This window comes from Myxocyprinus asiaticus, chromosome 22, assembly GCF_019703515.2.
Source record: "Myxocyprinus asiaticus isolate MX2 ecotype Aquarium Trade chromosome 22, UBuf_Myxa_2, whole genome shotgun sequence".
In the NCBI taxonomy this organism is placed as follows: Eukaryota; Metazoa; Chordata; class Actinopteri; order Cypriniformes; family Catostomidae; genus Myxocyprinus; species Myxocyprinus asiaticus.
The window spans coordinates 5,856,335-5,873,258 of NC_059365.1; the positions used below are offsets into that span (position 1 = coordinate 5,856,335).

Genomic DNA, 16,924 nt, shown 5'->3' on the forward strand with positions numbered 1-16,924 from the left:
AAAGACATTTATTAACACTTGTTTTACAGGCAATTACAATAATTAACCAATACAGGAAGACAGTTCTCAGCTTGTTTTGGATGAGTAGCGTACATAAAGTATCTGGCATGCAGTTGCCCCACACAAAATAGGCTAAGTATCTTAATGTAAATTCTATTAATCAAAATGAATAATCACAATGAAAGTATCAACAATAATATTCGACAATAATAATTTTCATTTTAATCATGCAGCCCTATTGGACAGGCCAAAATATAGAATATTGATCTTTCACTTGAGTTTCCATATTGATGGGCAGTGTAGAGTAGACACCGATCACAGAAACACCCATAATCCACTGTATTTAATACATCTGACTGAACTTTGACGTTTGATAGCAAACCTTTGGAGTGCTCAGGGCAGATTTACTCTCCGTGCGGCAGGAGTCTTGCCATTCTGAACGCTTGACTGTATTTGCATAGTGAAGGATTATGTCAAGCTGATGGAATGGCTCCTGTGGTTTCTGAAAGGGTCCCAGGAGAAATGTTGAGCGATTAGCTACTTTAAATACCCTGCCGAGGGACTGTCGTGAGATATTAGGTCCACTGTGGATCGTTAAGATGAGCTCAGAGGGTCATTTTTATTTAACCAACGTTAACCCTTTCAATCCTGTGTTTGAGGATGATGAGCAATACAGCGGCGTGGCAGTAACGCATCTCTGAGAAATATTTATTTTGTTGCATAAAAATGATGGCAGGGGGAAGGAAGAAATGTGTTTGGGGAGGTTCTTATAACCATGGAGTGCCCAAGGCTGAAGGAAAGGTCTGAACTGTATGTGGATTTTAATCCAGAGTTGTATCTGTATTCTCTTGTCTGGATGATAGAGTGCATACACTTCACGGGACGTAGGTTTCCTCTCAGCCTGCAGCGATGGGGGTTTATGGGAGCCATGATACGACACGATACAATAAAGTGCTATGTCAGCAGAATCTGCAGATGTGAGATGTTAGTAATGAGAGAAAATGAAAGAAGGAGGTTCTACCATCGGAGTCAAACGAAAGTTTCCAGTTGGCATCACTTTTATTGTTCATATTTGGTAAAAGAGCAAGTATAACACCCATACACCAAATCAAAGATATGCCCATAACGAAAATCGAGAATTCATGGCAAACTTGCCGCAAATTCGCCACTGATCATTTGCAGCAAATTGCGGCAAATTGTCCATTGTTGCCAAAGGTTTGCTGCAGGTTCACCACTACCAACGAAGAGCTGCTAACTTCTGGCAAGCATTTGCGGCGAATCACAAGCTCATTTGTATGTGAAAATATAGAGCAGCAACTTTGCAGAAAATTTGTGGCAAGTTTGTGGTTAGTTTCGATTTTTTGTAAGGGTTCCCCTGGTGGACAATAAAACTCTATAAACTTCTAGAGACCAGAATATCATAGAGATTTTTGGGTGGGCTCTTTTGATTTTCAGCAATATGCTGAAAACCACTTGGCACACCTTACAGTTGCAAATGCATAACAACACCCTGGCAACAACCTTGCATCATGGCTGCATGTTTTGCACAGAAAAGCACCACTCAAATCTTCTTAAAAAAAAAAGAAAAAAAACGAAAGAAACCTAGTTGGATAGGAGGCTAGCTAAAATCTTATGCCTGTTATTTATCAATTGGAAATTTTGTTTGTTGATTGATTGTCTAAAAGTGGTACCTTTTCGATTGAGCCAAGTTGTATGATATCTTACGATTTCACCATCTCTTTTTGCTCTGACCAAGCTGACTAGCAATTTTTATTTTTGTAACATAGCTTGTAATTTCCACAATTCAGCTTCCACAATTGCATACCTTCTATGACATACAAAACAGTGCATGCATTTGTGGAATGATGTAAACACGTATGAATATATAATCCTGGAAATATTCATTACAAGGTAAGGGCCATGTTTATGTTAAACCAAACTGGCTGTTGGCCTCAAACAAGCATTAAATCTGTATTATGTCTTCCTGTGTATCACACCCAACAAGACAAGCAGCCTTGTAATGTGAAGTATTACAGTGCTGATATGTACGCAATTTACCTGGTCAAAATCACTTTGTTGAGAGAAAAAAACGAAACAAAACCGATAAATCGCATCGGTGTACAACGATGCCTTCACGTGCTTTTCAAATTATCGTAAATATGAGTTTCCCACCAGAAGTTGCACATGAACGACTCCTCAAGTCGTAATTATGACTGGCAAAATTTTGATCCCCGAGTTTCCGAGATGGGAGGAGTCATAAACTTTCAACATGGCGGAAGAGAGTGCGGTTTCTGTAGTGAATGACAGGTTTTATTCAGTTTTCTAAATACTGCTAATTGTTAGAGCTTGCCATTTTGGTCATATGTAGTCTATATCAGCAACAATATGATGCATGTTGTAAATGTTTACACCGTGAAAATAGCTTGTATTTGACCAAAATGACATTATTGTCAGTAAGCTAACTGAGTAATATGTATAATGGTGTCAAAATAAAAGTTCCTCAAGAAAAATGTATGAATGAACCTGCCATCATCCATTTACATTTACATTTTACATTTATGCGTTTGGCAGATGCTTTTATCCAAAGTGACTTACAGTGCACTTATTACAGGGACAATCCCCCTGGAGCAACCTGGAGTTAAGTGCCTTGCTCAAGGACACAATGGTGATGGCCATGTTGCCTGTTCTTTCCGATAACAAAGAACTTGAACGTGATGTATTTGTAATTACCACTTCAGAAGTGGGACGGAGAATAATTGACCTTTCGCTAAGCTTCGCCCCCTTTGGATACAGTCGCTCACTCTGACAAGCTCTGCAGAACTCCCCATAGGAATGAATGGGAGATTGCCATGAACGGCTCGGTTTTTGGCTAAATATTCTCATTTATTACGTGGGCTGGAATGAAGAGTGACATTGTAAATCATATATATCTGACTTTTTTTTTTTAATTATTGTTAAATTACACAGTAATTTGATTGAAAACTGTGCAGACTGTGCATCAGAATTGAGGCAAACGATTATCACAGTCACTTGAAAAGAGAAGCATCATTTAATAGCGATTACAAACCTCAACATTAGTGTATTTGAAAAGAACTGCTTATAAAGTCTAATAACAGACTCATTTTTGATTCTGTGAACATTTACTATCACCTTTACCTAGACCTGAATCAATACCTAAATTAATTAATGTTAAGTTATTAACTTTAATTTACCTATATATATATATATGTAAACACGATAAATAAGCCACATCTGTTCTAGGGGTGGGCAATATCACGAAAATCGTATATCACCATATGAGTAATTTTATATCACGATAACAAAACATCATGATACAGTACATTTCTGTGGAAAATCAATAAAAATTGGTTATTATTTTAAAGGTGCACTCAGTCATTTGTGTGTTTTTGTCATCTTGGACTTACACTGGCCCCTAGTGGTGTGGATGCGGCATCATCCAATCGCAATAGATTTCAGTTACAGATGCCATTGTAGAAATTCACTATTAACCATCAGCATTGATTCATTTAATCCCAGAGTGAAAGTGTCCACTAACAGGGTGGTTATTGAGTTTAAGTGAGTAGAAATCAGCTGGTCATGTGATCCCAATATGGCAGCCCCCATGAGGGGACCCTCTCCACATAGAATAAAACAGCTTTTATAAGGTTACTGATATGACTGGAGTCTTCATCTCATGTGCGTGTTTATGATTGTATACATATATTTCAAAATTACTATTCAATTCTTTAGGAGTAAAACTTTTTTATTGAGGAAATAATTATTGAGTGCACCTTTAACCTATAACCTGTAACAATAACCATATTGTACTGCATATATTTGGATAATCCAGTGAATTAAATACTCCCAAATACTTCCTCTTATATAATTTTCTCTTTATTTGGAACCCTCAACTTGGTTTTAAATCATTCTTACCATAAAGTAATAAATCTCTAGCGATTGACACTTTATATCGTCGCAACCATTTAAATCATCAGATCACCCATCCGTATGCAACTCTATGCTGTATACAAATAAACAGCTTTTAGTCTGTGAGTAAAACAAAATGCCTGTTGTATTCTATTCATTCATTAATATTAGCGTCTGTCTATCTGTGGATATTTACAGATATTTGAAATGGTGCATGAAGTGCTTTGTAAAGGCAAATGCTCTGTATAGGCTACTTTAAAACACTACTACTGTTTGTATGACTGATGTTTTCATCTGTTTGTGTGTAAGCATATGTGTTTTGGTGTGCACCATTTGGATGCTTCGGACTGTAAGTCACAGGACCTTTCATATGATTAAAAAAAGGTAAATTTTTAAGGGTATTTAGATATTTTTCTACAAGAAGTACCATGGCACTACCTATTATTTTTTTCAGGATTTATTTATTTTTTGGACATGGTAGTGCAGTGGTACTTTTTGAAATGCCTTTGAGAACAATGGAAATACCATGATATTTGAATTAATATGGTAATCATTCATGGCATATATCAAAATATCATGGTATTGCCATCTCATAATAGTACCACCACAGTTCAACAGACTTTCATGACCAAACATTACTGGGAGGACTTTTTGCCAGCATTGCTAAAATGTCACCCTTGGTCCGAATATTATATACCACTGTGATGTCGTATTCATCTCATTTCAGAGCATTCCATTGCTTTACCCAATGCTAAATTTGACTATTAAATGATTTGAAAATTCTGTCATCATTTATTCATTGCTTTGTTTATTTATTGCTTAGCGTATTTGCTCATTGTTTTGTTTGCTGTGGCACACAAAGGGAGTGTCACAATGTCCGAATTGCAGTTCAAAAAATGAGAAACGCACCATAACTTTATCATATAAAATAATGCATGCTATTTGTGCGCTTTATTCCAAATCTTCCGATGCTGTGTGTATGCTTTGTGTGAGGAACAGATCCGACTTTATGTTTTTAAGCAACATTTTTTTTTTTGTATGAGATGCGACTGTCTTTAAGGAATGTTGATTTTCAGCAATTAAAACCTCAAGTTTCACTCTGCTACTTGCACAGAGCTAGCTTATGGTTTCAGAAGACTTTAAATGCATTTAAATGTATTATCTGCTTTCTATGTCTTTTATATTGTTGGTTAGTTATATTGTTTTTATATTATTGGTAAGGTTTAGGTGTAGGGGTGGGGTTAGGTGATATCTTTAATACAGTTTCATGTAAATAAAATTATTGTGACTATATTTACCTGCCTGTTACGTTTTATATTGTTTATAAGTTGTTAGGTTTATATGAACGTGGTTTTGGGATCTTAAATGTCAATATGATAGTATAATGTAACTAAACTCATATTTATAAGTATAATGAAACATATTGTGATTAAACATGCCAGATTAATCTGAAGATCGCCAAGTCTGTGACGGAATCGTCCGAATTGAGGTGAGAATGGCATGACAATGACGTTTTGATGATGCCAGCAAGAAAGTCGTTACAGTGACATCTTCGTCATGAGACTACCCTGAACAGTTCCTTTGTTTTGTTTTTTTGTTTTGTTTTGTTTTTGTTTTTTGTGAAGGCAGCCAGTGCACATTATTTATTTTCAGACCCCTCTTTTTTTTTTATTATTATTATTAATATCTGTGGCAGTCACAGCTATAGGGAATGGACTCTGCTGTTCTTTTACCTTGATATAGTGCCAAACCCAGAGCTCGGCTCCAATAATGCATGTAAAGGCTGCTTCCCCATACACAATGAATCTTGATGGGGACCTATTTTTTTCCCATTTTAAGGAATATTTCAGTTTCTTTAATTAAACAAAGAAGAGTGTTATTCTTGAAGCCTTGCATCTAGGAGCGCTGTGGTGTACTGGTTTTGAGAGATCTGTAGATCTGGAATTTTAAAAAGTAGAATCACATTATAATTTTTCTGTGTATTTAAAATGTATTTTATCCCAAATTAAAATGTGCTGTGCACCCTAAACTTAATGATAGTTATGTATTATGATTAATACAGCAATGTTAATCCAAAGTTTGACAAACTCTATAATTACTTAGTAAATGTAAATGTAGTCCTGTGGGTTTTTACTTCCATAATGAAGACAGAAAACAAGAGCGACATTTTCTAATAATTAATAATAATCATGTCTATAAGGTTGCAGGTCTAACGTCCAGAATACATGTTTAATATTTATCTATAATGAAAAAGTGGAATAGACAGACAGCTTAAAAATATTATATTATATTATATATCAATGTATTATATAAGGCTATATTATATTTTATAATGATTAATTATATTCAGACAACTTACAAATCCTGACTTTCATTTATATTATATTATATTATATATCATTGTATTATGTAAGGCTACATTATATTTTATAATAAATAATTCTATTTAATCCTCTTATTTAATTTTTTTTATTGTTAATTGTATTCAAGTGAAAGTACATTTATATTTTTTTCTGTAACACACTTTGTAAACTGCTAAATTAATAAAGCTGTACTTAAAATGTAATTCTGAAATTACCAGAAAAAAAAAAGTGGAGCTAGGATCACAGAGTCATGCTAAAAATATAATATAATATATTATAATATAATAAAATATGTAACACTTTACAGCGAGGTTCTATTCATTAAGATTAGTCAAATTGTTAGGTATCATGGGCTAACAATGACATTTTACAGTATTTATTCATCTTTAATTTATGAAAATACTATGGCTGTCGATCGATTACAATTTTTAATCAAATTAATTACATGGCATGTAATTAATTAATCAAAATAATCACAGGTAATTTGCCGAAATAAGCCCCCAATTAAAGATAAATGTTCAATACATAATAATTAAAATAAATATAAATCTAATACATGATAAACATAATATGTCATATAATTCATAATGACATTACATTTTTGTGGCAGACGAGTAATGCATTGATTAGGCAATAAAAAAAGTGGCTTTATTCCATGTATTGTTTGCTTTATTCTGTATCATTCAACATAAGCCTATAACTGGCCTACTGTCCACAGCAATCTATTATGCAATTGAGCTCGTCATTCTGTCCTAGGAAGACAGGGCTCCGTTGGTAGGAAAATTTCTCATTACAGAATTTCTGTACATGTCAGTGGACATGATTCATTGTTTTTTTTTTTTTTTTTTTTTTTGGTGTGTGTGTGTGTGTGTGTGTGTGTGTGTTATTTTAATATAATTAACTGCACTGAATTAACATGTTAAATAGTGTTGTTCATTGTTTGATCATGTCAGTTCATATAGTATTAACTAATGTTAATATTAACATATCAGCATTTAATGTAAAAATTCATTAGTATATGTACAAATTAACATGAACTAAGATTAATAAATACAGTAAAAGTTTTGTTCATTGTTTATTCATGTTAACTACGGCATTAAATAATGTTAGTGAATACAGCCTTATTGTAAAGTGAAGTGAAAGAAATTATCTAATGCTGTTAATTATACAGGTGACCTTCTACTGTAAGTACACTAAGAAAATATAAATTTTACAAATTATATTTTATTCCTTTGTTTTATTTATTTTCTTATTTTGGACACATTTAAGCTTTTTAAAAACGAACAAATCCATGTATTCAATCAATAAATATTAAATTATATTGCATATATTATATTTTGTTACATGTTTATTGTTTAATTGCATAATTTGTACTATTTACAAGTATTTACATTGATTTGTTTAACACCGGTGTAAAGCCAGCACTGTCTCTTTAAGAAAACCGACATTTCTGTAAAGAGTGTGTGTAAATGAGCGCACAAGTCTCGGATGGCTTTAACTCATCCGTGCTATGCGTGATTAAAATTAAAGGTTTATTTTTTGTTGTTTGACTGACTGTAAAGAACAGAAATGTTATTAAAAGAGACATGGTTGCAAATATGAGTGATTTCCTCTCATTGTTGAGGGTTGTGCATAGAGAAAAAGATTGTTCTTGGGATTTAAATGAAGATCGCGATGCATCGGAAAATCGATATTTTTACCCATCTATAGTTCTTTCTGATGACTCAATTCAAGAAATGAAGCAATAACACCATTTCGAATGAATTTATAATACGTGTCTTTCAGATCTAGTGTTTCTACTGTTGTTGCAGTGAGTAAATAAACTGTCCAGCTGTTACAGTCTAGCAGCTGTGGTTTGCTCATCTTATTGGGCACCAGAGTGTTTCTTGAGAGGTGATAATCATGTGCGGATCTCCCATAGAGCACTTAACTCATCCAGTCCCTGCTCACCCTGCAGTGAAGCTGTCTACATTGCAGGCTTACAACACTACTCTCTTAGACACTGTATAATGGTATTTTTATTTATTTATAATTTAGCATTGTAAGCTTCTTACTAGATTTTTGATTATTATTTTCTGAAGTAAATAAGAGTGGTGCTTTCTTATTCAAAACCCAACATCATGATGCTAAAGTGTTGAGGGTGGTTGTCAGGCGTTACTATTGGGTTACTAGCATGTTCTAGGTGGTTGCTAGGGTATTCTGGGTGGTTGCTAGGTGGTTGCAATTTAAACTCAGTCCTGTAAGACATTAAAAGTCTCTTTTAGGCTGCTTGCAGGGTTTATTACTGTCTGCAAGGCCAACCACATGAGTGAAACTATATTTTCTGTGTTTGAGCTGATTGGAGACAGCCCATGCCAGTTTTTCACATTCATCCCCTGATAAATGTACAGCAGGTGTTTAGAGAACCAAAGACCAGTCTGCGTCATTCGGTGTGTCATTGCAGGTATTTTTGAAGAATAGCCATTGCATTGTGCAAGATCACTGTGACGCAGTAGTGTGTTTATATGGAGAAAGCTCAAGTATTGCAGAAACACATTCAGTAGAATTACAGAGGACTGACTCATTCATAATTCAATTTGTAAATGTGGCACAGATGTTAAACTATTAGTATGAGTGGTGTTTTCACTTAAGAGGTGATTGAATGCCTGTTAGAGTTTATTTGTAGACAATTGATGCGTAATAATGTTATTTGCCATTAGATGACGATATCTAGCATCTCTTCCTGTCAGATTTCAGGGATTCCCTGATGTTTAAACTCATTATGCATGGTGTGAGTGTGTTATATAACGAGACTCCAATATTGCTGTGAAAGTTGCAACCCTGATGGTGTAAATCGCGATTGTTGTAAAAGTGTGAATTTGGATGCAACTGCAAGAGTCGAGATGTTAGAACGTGTAGAATGTGCATTTGTTTCCGTGATGGATAGGGCGAGACATTTCTTATTGCATTTACTGTATACAGTACAGAAAGGAAAATAATAGGAAAAAAATTTGTACTCAGAAGTTTTCCTTTCAAAGTTTAGAAGAATAAATGTTAAAATTATGTTTACAGTATTTTTAAAGGGATAGTTCACCCAAAGATGAAAATTCTCTCATCATTTACTCACCCTCATGCCATCCCATATGCGTCTATATGTCTTCAGACACGATAAACAGATGTGGTTTAGAAACAGATCAATATTTGTGTCCTTTTATATTATAAATCTCCACTTTCACTTTCACATTCTTTCCACATTCTGAAAGTAAAAGTGAAAGTGGAGATTTATAGTTTAAAAGCATTGAAATATTCATCTGTTTCTCACCCAAAGTGATTGCATCGCTTCAGAATACATATATTAAACCACTGGAGTCGTATGGATAACTATTATGCTGCCTTCATGTAATTTTTGGAGCTTCAAAGGTCTGGCCACCATTCACTTGCATTGAAACCACCTTCAGAACTGAGATATTCTTCTAAAAATATTTGTTAGTGTTCAGCAGAAAAAAGAAAGTTGTACACATCTGAGATGGCATGAAAGTAAATAATGAGAGAATTTTCATTTTTGAATGAACTATCCCTTTAAATTTCACGTTTGTCTTAGATGTTTTTAAAAAAAAAAATTTATATGTATTCCTGAGGAAAAATTAAAATAGATACAAAGGAGACAGTTTGTATAAAGCAAGAGTATATAGCTGGAAAATTATTGTAGATTGCGTAGCTCGGTTAGTTTGGTCTTGGAAGAATTTGATGAAAAATATTTGAAATATATAATTGAAACTATGGATGATGCATCAATGTGACATTTCTGGGCCAATACAATAAATTATAATTCACAGTTTATTGTGGCCAATAACCAATAATTTTATTTTTTACATTTTAACCCTTTACACTGGAGCTTCCAGCTAACTAATCAAAAACTAAACTACACGTGGAACTAAATAAATGTAGTTTAAAAGCTTAGAAACTGGATTCACAATCTTACCAACTCTTAAATGCTGCTATTTAAGGTTTGGCACATGTAACATGAACCAGTTAAGTGTGACTATTTTACAGATACATGCTGATTTTAATGAGAAATAAATGACATTACACTTGCATTTATTTTGTCCATTTATGAGTATTTATGGTAATCCTTGTATCGTGGCCATTTATGGTATTGTATCGTGGTATTTATGGTAAACTTGATGAACTGCTAAATTAAATAGAGAGAATAACAAACTTTCAACAGATGTAATGATAAATTAGCTAAACCAAAATGACACAATAAGTTAACAGCCTGTAACGAACATTAAACAACAAAACACACTATACAAACACATCCTTTACAAAAATCGTAAGTTCTGGAAAACTTGCTGCAAACTGGCCTCAAATTTGCTGCAAATTCACCACTCAAACTCTTCATTGTTGCCAAAGGTTTGCTGCAGGTTCATCACTACAGGTGAAGGGCTGCAAACTTCTGGCAAATAATTGCGGCAAATTGCAAGCTCATTTGCATGTGAAAATAATGAGTGGGAAATTTGCGGCAAGTTTGCGGCAAGTTTATCAAAACTCTAGATTTTTTGTAAATGAATGCAAAAAAAAAAATATATATATATATATATATATATATATATATATATATATATATATATATATATATATATATATAAAATCTCTGTATACACATTGTAATATTTATTCCAGCAACCAGACTGTGGAAAAAATCCTCTTCAAAGATATTGGCAGTAATTCCAAAGTCGGCTCGATAATAATATTTAGGCTAGATTTTCCCAGTTATCGGCCGCCGATATACCATGCACCCCTAATTGAAACGTAGTCATGACAAACAATTACAGAGAAATTGGTCTTTCCCCATTCAAATAGATTTAAGCTGTACTTGTATGAGTTGTATCACTACTTCTAATGTAAAAGTGCATATAAACACTGACATTAAACAATACAATTGTCCCATTCGTCTCTTTAGTTTCAAGGTATTGTTGACAGCGTCTTTACAGCTCAGGATATTATGATATTGTTTTTCCTTCTGAAGCCGTTAAGATGTCTCCCAGGGATTATGCAGTGTTATATGTGGCGGCTGCTGACAAAGAGTCCCAGTACACACTCCCATAACGATTGTGATTCACATGATCAGAGGCAGATTTACAAGTCTCATGAAGTGTGATCAAGTTTAATGCAGGAGAATACCAACCATACTGACAACTGATGAAACCACTCAGATGAGTGACAAAACGTCTCCAACAACTGCAAAAAAAAAAAAAAAAAAAAAAGGCTGGTGTGAATTAATATATCAGCAGTTCCACAATAAATGGATATAAATCAAATTAAATATAGCCTATGCTTTATTCTGATGCTTTAGACTTACAAGGCACTTTCTCACTAAAGTGACTTACAATACCTGTGTGTTAATGAAATTTAGCAGAGTTGCATCAGCATGGCTATCCTGGTCCACCAGGCACCAGGACCAAACCAGCATGAATAGCCTCGATCTGCACAGAAATTCATGCTGGTTCAAGCTTGTCTTTTCAGCAGGGATGATTTGCCGTAATACTGAAAGTCATTAATTACAACAAGCCTCTGATGAAAACTTGTTGTAGAAGATGGGAGACTTTGAGCCACAACGCTGTCATTAAAGAGCCACACAAGACTTCCAATGCGTATGTTGAGTACCAACTGGCAAATACCAAGACAGGCAGCGGGAAATTTACAATTAATCACCAAGAAGAAGCTCCTAACAGCTACACATACAATAAGACCTCAAACAAGATTCAGTTTTTAAATATGATAATAAGCCAGCATGCTGCTCTACATGTCTAGATGTGTTCCTGAACACTATTGTATACATACATATATGTGACCTCTGCAGTCATTTTGAGTTTCTTCTTCTAAAAAGAAAAAAGGAAAGTTTCAGCTTTCTAATGATATAATTGTCTTTATCTAAACCATTATTTGCGTTATAAATATCATCTTTTAAATGTTTGCTGATATAATCCATTTCAGTTGCTTTAATTTTTACTATAGTGTATAAAAATCAAATCAAAATCAAATGTGTTTCTATATCAAAGCGATTTAAAAAAAATGGAAGGTCACAAATAATGAAAACAAGGTTACAGGATGTTAGTATTGGAGGTATAAGGGTTGCAAAGACATATGTTGTTTTGTCCGTGGACACATTCATACATGCATACTACAGTTGCTTTGTGGTACTCTTTAGGAACATCAAGAGCAGGCGCATGTGCAGACTATGCAAACAGACGCGGACTGTCCACGTGTCTAGAAAAACTCAGCTGCAAGCAGAGAGTCTGCCTGTACTGTGCTGATGATGAAATTTGCATCACGAGCACTGAGCACTGTGCGCGAGACGTAGCAACACACGGAAAATTGAAGTATACTGTACTTTGGTATTTAGGTTTAGGGGTTTTGAATTATATGAATAGTGTTGCTTGCCTTATCAAGCAAGTATTGGTGGAACGCTGTAAGGTGAACATGCACTATACGGACACCTTTCAAGTTTGCGCACCTTCTCCATGTCAAACTCCGTCTCCCACTGAGAGCTATAGACGTGCATCTCCCGCGAACATAGATGAGGAAAATGGGGTAGCAGACGCCACGAGCTGGGCCCCCTGGGAGTTGTGAGCCCATAGGCTTCAGCCCGTGTAAGTCTGTGTGTTAATGCACCCCTGGTCATTTGACATAGTATTAACCATGATGATCAAAGCTGTCAGATATCCTGCTTGGTCACACAGAAACACGTTACTATACCTACAGTTTTGCAAAATAATTTTTACAGGGCTAGTTGTACGTATCACAGTAGTTTTCTGGTAAAACACTAGAGGTGCTAAAACAACAATGACTTTAATTTCCTTTCACACAAATTAAGAGTAAGGGAAGATTATCAGTTCATAAACACTTTTCGTCCGATTCCTCACACAGCGCTATGTTATGACATCCAAATACTTTCGCTATAGTGCGTGACTTGTAAGATACTACATTTTAAAGTTTCCATTACATAACCAACCTCCTGAAGAGCGTGCGAGTTGACACGTGAGCCAAAAATGTCATAGAAGCTCCACAGAATCACATGGTTGCTTCAGCAATTGCGTTTTTCATCTCAACGTTGCTTTTTCTGAGACTATCGGTTAGGTTTAAGGTTTAGGGTAGGGAGGTACATTATGCTTATTTAAAGGTGCACTCAGTCATTTTTTCCTCATTAAAAAGTTTAACTTTAAAGACATTTTGCAATATATGTAGAAAATCATGTCCACTCACATTAAAACGAACACTCCAGTCATATCAGTAACCTTATAAAAGCTGTTTTTTTTCTATATTGAGAGGGTCCGCACATGAGGGATGCCATGTTAGAATCACATGACCAGCAGAATACTACTCGCTTAATCTTAGTAAACGTCATTGATTAAAGTAATCATGGCTGACTATGAATACCACATTTCTACAATGGCATCTGAAACTGAAAACTATTGATTTTAAATGATGCTGCATCCAAGCTGCTAACTGTCAGTGTAAATCAAAGATGAAACAAAGACAAAAGTTACTGAGTGCACCTTGAAAAGTCAATAGAGCATTTACCTTAAAAAAAAAAAACCTCACCTCGAAACTGCTTAGATACGTGTTAAAGAGCCACGTAATATAATTGTGCAAACAAGTCGCCACAGTCACTTTTTTTTTCATGAGATCAGGCTTCAAATATCAGTAGCAAATGTACTTCAATAACTATTTGTTTAGTATATCTCTTTGATTATTTCGTGCACATTGGCTTGTTGGGTAAATAAAATCAAATGCAAATAACAGTGTAGATGGAGGAAAGTAATATCAATTGTGTTTAATTCTCAAATCAATTGTTGAAATCAATTCTCACTTGAAAACTCATGACTTGGAGAAAACAATTTGTTGAGGGTACCTTGTGTACCAAGATTACACTGGACATTTGCTCCACTTGAGTGGGCTCCTGGAGATCAGCTGTACCGTCCACATGTACCAGATGTTTACAGAGGGCATCAAGTGTGTGCTTATGATAATGTGGGGGAGGACGAAGAACTTCCTGGTAGGCTTTGTGCAAATCAGTCTTGAGTTTGGAGAGGAGTTGTGATGTTATAAGTGCACCTCCAGGAAGATTCATACTGGCTCTGTCTTGTGGTTAGTGCTCCACTAGATACATTATAAATCATTTACAAAGTCATTTTGGAATGCAATATCCGCTACTAAACTCTAGCTTTTCTCCCTGTTATTATTCCAAAGCCTTGGAGGGACGCAGGTCTGAGGGTCTTAAGCTTTTAAAATTGAAAATTGATCAGTAGCTGAGCTGGGAAGAGTTCCTCTCCAATGGGGGTGACCATCTTCATGATTAGCATTTACAGTGTTAGCACAGGCGCCCGCGAGGCATTTACAAACAACAGCTTTCCAGAGATGGGGACAGGGGAGCTGTGCCTGAGAATATTTTTTTTTAATACATTTTCGTTGGAATTGGATGGAGACTTTGCTATTTTTGCTTGATGGAACACTTTTATATGCTTGGTTGATAGAATCAAGCTTGTATAACAGGTGGGCCATAACTTAAGTAACTCAGTATTTGTCCAGAATATCTCTTCTTTGATTATCTCGTGCACATTGTCTTATTGGGTAAATTAAACACTTTAAATGGGTTTCTTTTATCGGAATAAGATCATAAACAATTTAAGTTTTTGAACGAGCGTTCTTATGATTTTTCCTAAGTGTAACCCCTAACCCAAACCTAAACTTAACCACAAAGTCTAACCCCTTACCTAAACCTAAACCATGATATTTATAGGAAAAAAAGTTTGTTTACAACTGAAAAAAAAAAAAAAAAAAAATGGGGTTTGGAACGAGACAAGGAAAGTGTATTACAGGTAGTTGACATACAGTACATACGTCATTTTTATTGCATAAAAAAATATGGAATGAGTAACCAGATTTGTTCACTGATGTTTCCTTTGATAAAATAAAGTATTGTATAGGAGGCTAGCTAGCTTCTGTTAGTTGATTGGTTGGTTTCTATGGCAATAAATGTTGTACCATTTCATACCAGCCAAGTCGTACGAAACTGTACGATTTCACCATCTCATATGAATTATTACGAGTTGTCATGAGACTATTTTGAACAGATCCATGACCCACCAGTTGAGAAGCACTGATTTAAATTACTGTCAACCGTTATACCGAAGACTGTAGGTGCTGTAAGGTGTGTTTAAATCAACATGCATTAGAGCTTTTATTTGCATATAGGTTATGCTTTATTGTGCTGGAAGAAAGATTTAGTATGCATGCTGTTTTAAAAGTAAAACAAGTAAAAGCAAAACTGGTCTTGTTTTTTAACTTTCCTATCTTGTTTTTCATCTGCAGGAGAGAAGATCCGATGAGAATACTGTCCAGTGAATGAGGATCGCTCGGGGGGGGAACAGAGCACGTGTATGTGTGTTTTCTTCAATGACAGGAGTAATCAGGCTGTGTTTGAGGGTCTGAAGGCAGGGGGAACATCCTGGAGAAGATTGTTGTGTACGTTGGCTTCTAGCAGCAGCAGCAGCGGCAGCCCTTTTATTGGACCATGTGGTTAGCGGTGCACAAAAACCGTCTCCTTTTGCACCATCAGGACTGCTGTGGTGGCAGGGCTTGTGCCAATCGCAATATCTCTCTGTGGATCTGGATTTTTTGCTGGTCTATGATGCTTGTCCGAGGACAAGGCTACTACCCCACCGTGAATACGCAGTACGGAAAATTAAGGGGCGTGCGGGTTCCGTTGCCCAGCGAGATTCTGGGACCAGTGGACCAATATCTGGGTGTGCCGTTCGGCGCCCCGCCAGTAGGGGAGAAACGTTTCCTACCCCCCGAGCCGCCCTCCTCTTGGTCGGGGATCAAGAACGCCACTCACTTTGCGCCGGTGTGCCCACAAAACATTCACAATGCAGTTCCGGAAATCATGATGCCGATCTGGTTCACATTTAACTTGGATATAGTTGCCACTTACATACAGGATCAAAACGAGGATTGTTTGTATCTAAACATCTATGTTCCAACAGAGGATGGTGAGTGTGTCGGGTATAAAGAGAAAAAATTACATTTTGTCACTTTCTATATTGTGTTTGAAGCATGAGTTGTCGTCTGGCGCATGCTGTGTCCTTGTACACCATTTCTGTTTCTCATTTTGACTTGATCTGCCATCAACTCTTCCCTTCCATGCCACTGTTATGGGTTCCTCTTTTGTGTTGTTCAAGAGAGCAAAACAAAAAAAAGAAAGAAAGCAAGAAAGATAGAAGAAAGCAATCAATGAGAAAGTAATCTGTTAATGTAAGAGCTCAGATTCTAATCTGACATGAAGATTGGATGTAATGATTTTGGTGCACCTCCTCTCCTCACTGTCTTGACTGTTCTGGGGGATTAGCGATCCGAGATTAGCCTGCTTGATGCAAGAATGGGCCTTATGTAGAGTTGGTAAAATGAACTGGAACACAAGAGGCCTGTGGCATCAGTCCTAACCATGTAAGACCCTTTACTGTCTCCATTCCTTCTATTTTCTTGGAAAGGAACTTAAGATCTTTGAACTCAGAAGAAGTTTTAAATTTGCATTAAATTCGCAAGTATCAACCCAGCACAGTGCATTCCTTACAGTTTCCTAAACATTAGCT

The 16,924-nt window shown here is 35.7% G+C and overlaps 1 protein-coding gene across 3 annotated transcripts in view; it reads left to right on the top strand.

Annotated features, from left to right (window-relative positions):
• nlgn3a (neuroligin 3a) overlaps positions 1-16,924 on the top strand; it is a 245,070-nt gene that overhangs the window by 40,554 nt on the left and 187,592 nt on the right. For all 3 annotated transcript variants that reach the window (XM_051649434.1, XM_051649435.1, XM_051649436.1), the window contains exon 2: positions 15,645-16,324. In XM_051649434.1, coding sequence (XP_051505394.1) covers positions 15,847-16,324 — 478 coding nt within the window. In that variant the 5' untranslated portion in view covers positions 15,645-15,846. The remainder of the gene's footprint in view (positions 1-15,644; positions 16,325-16,924) is intronic.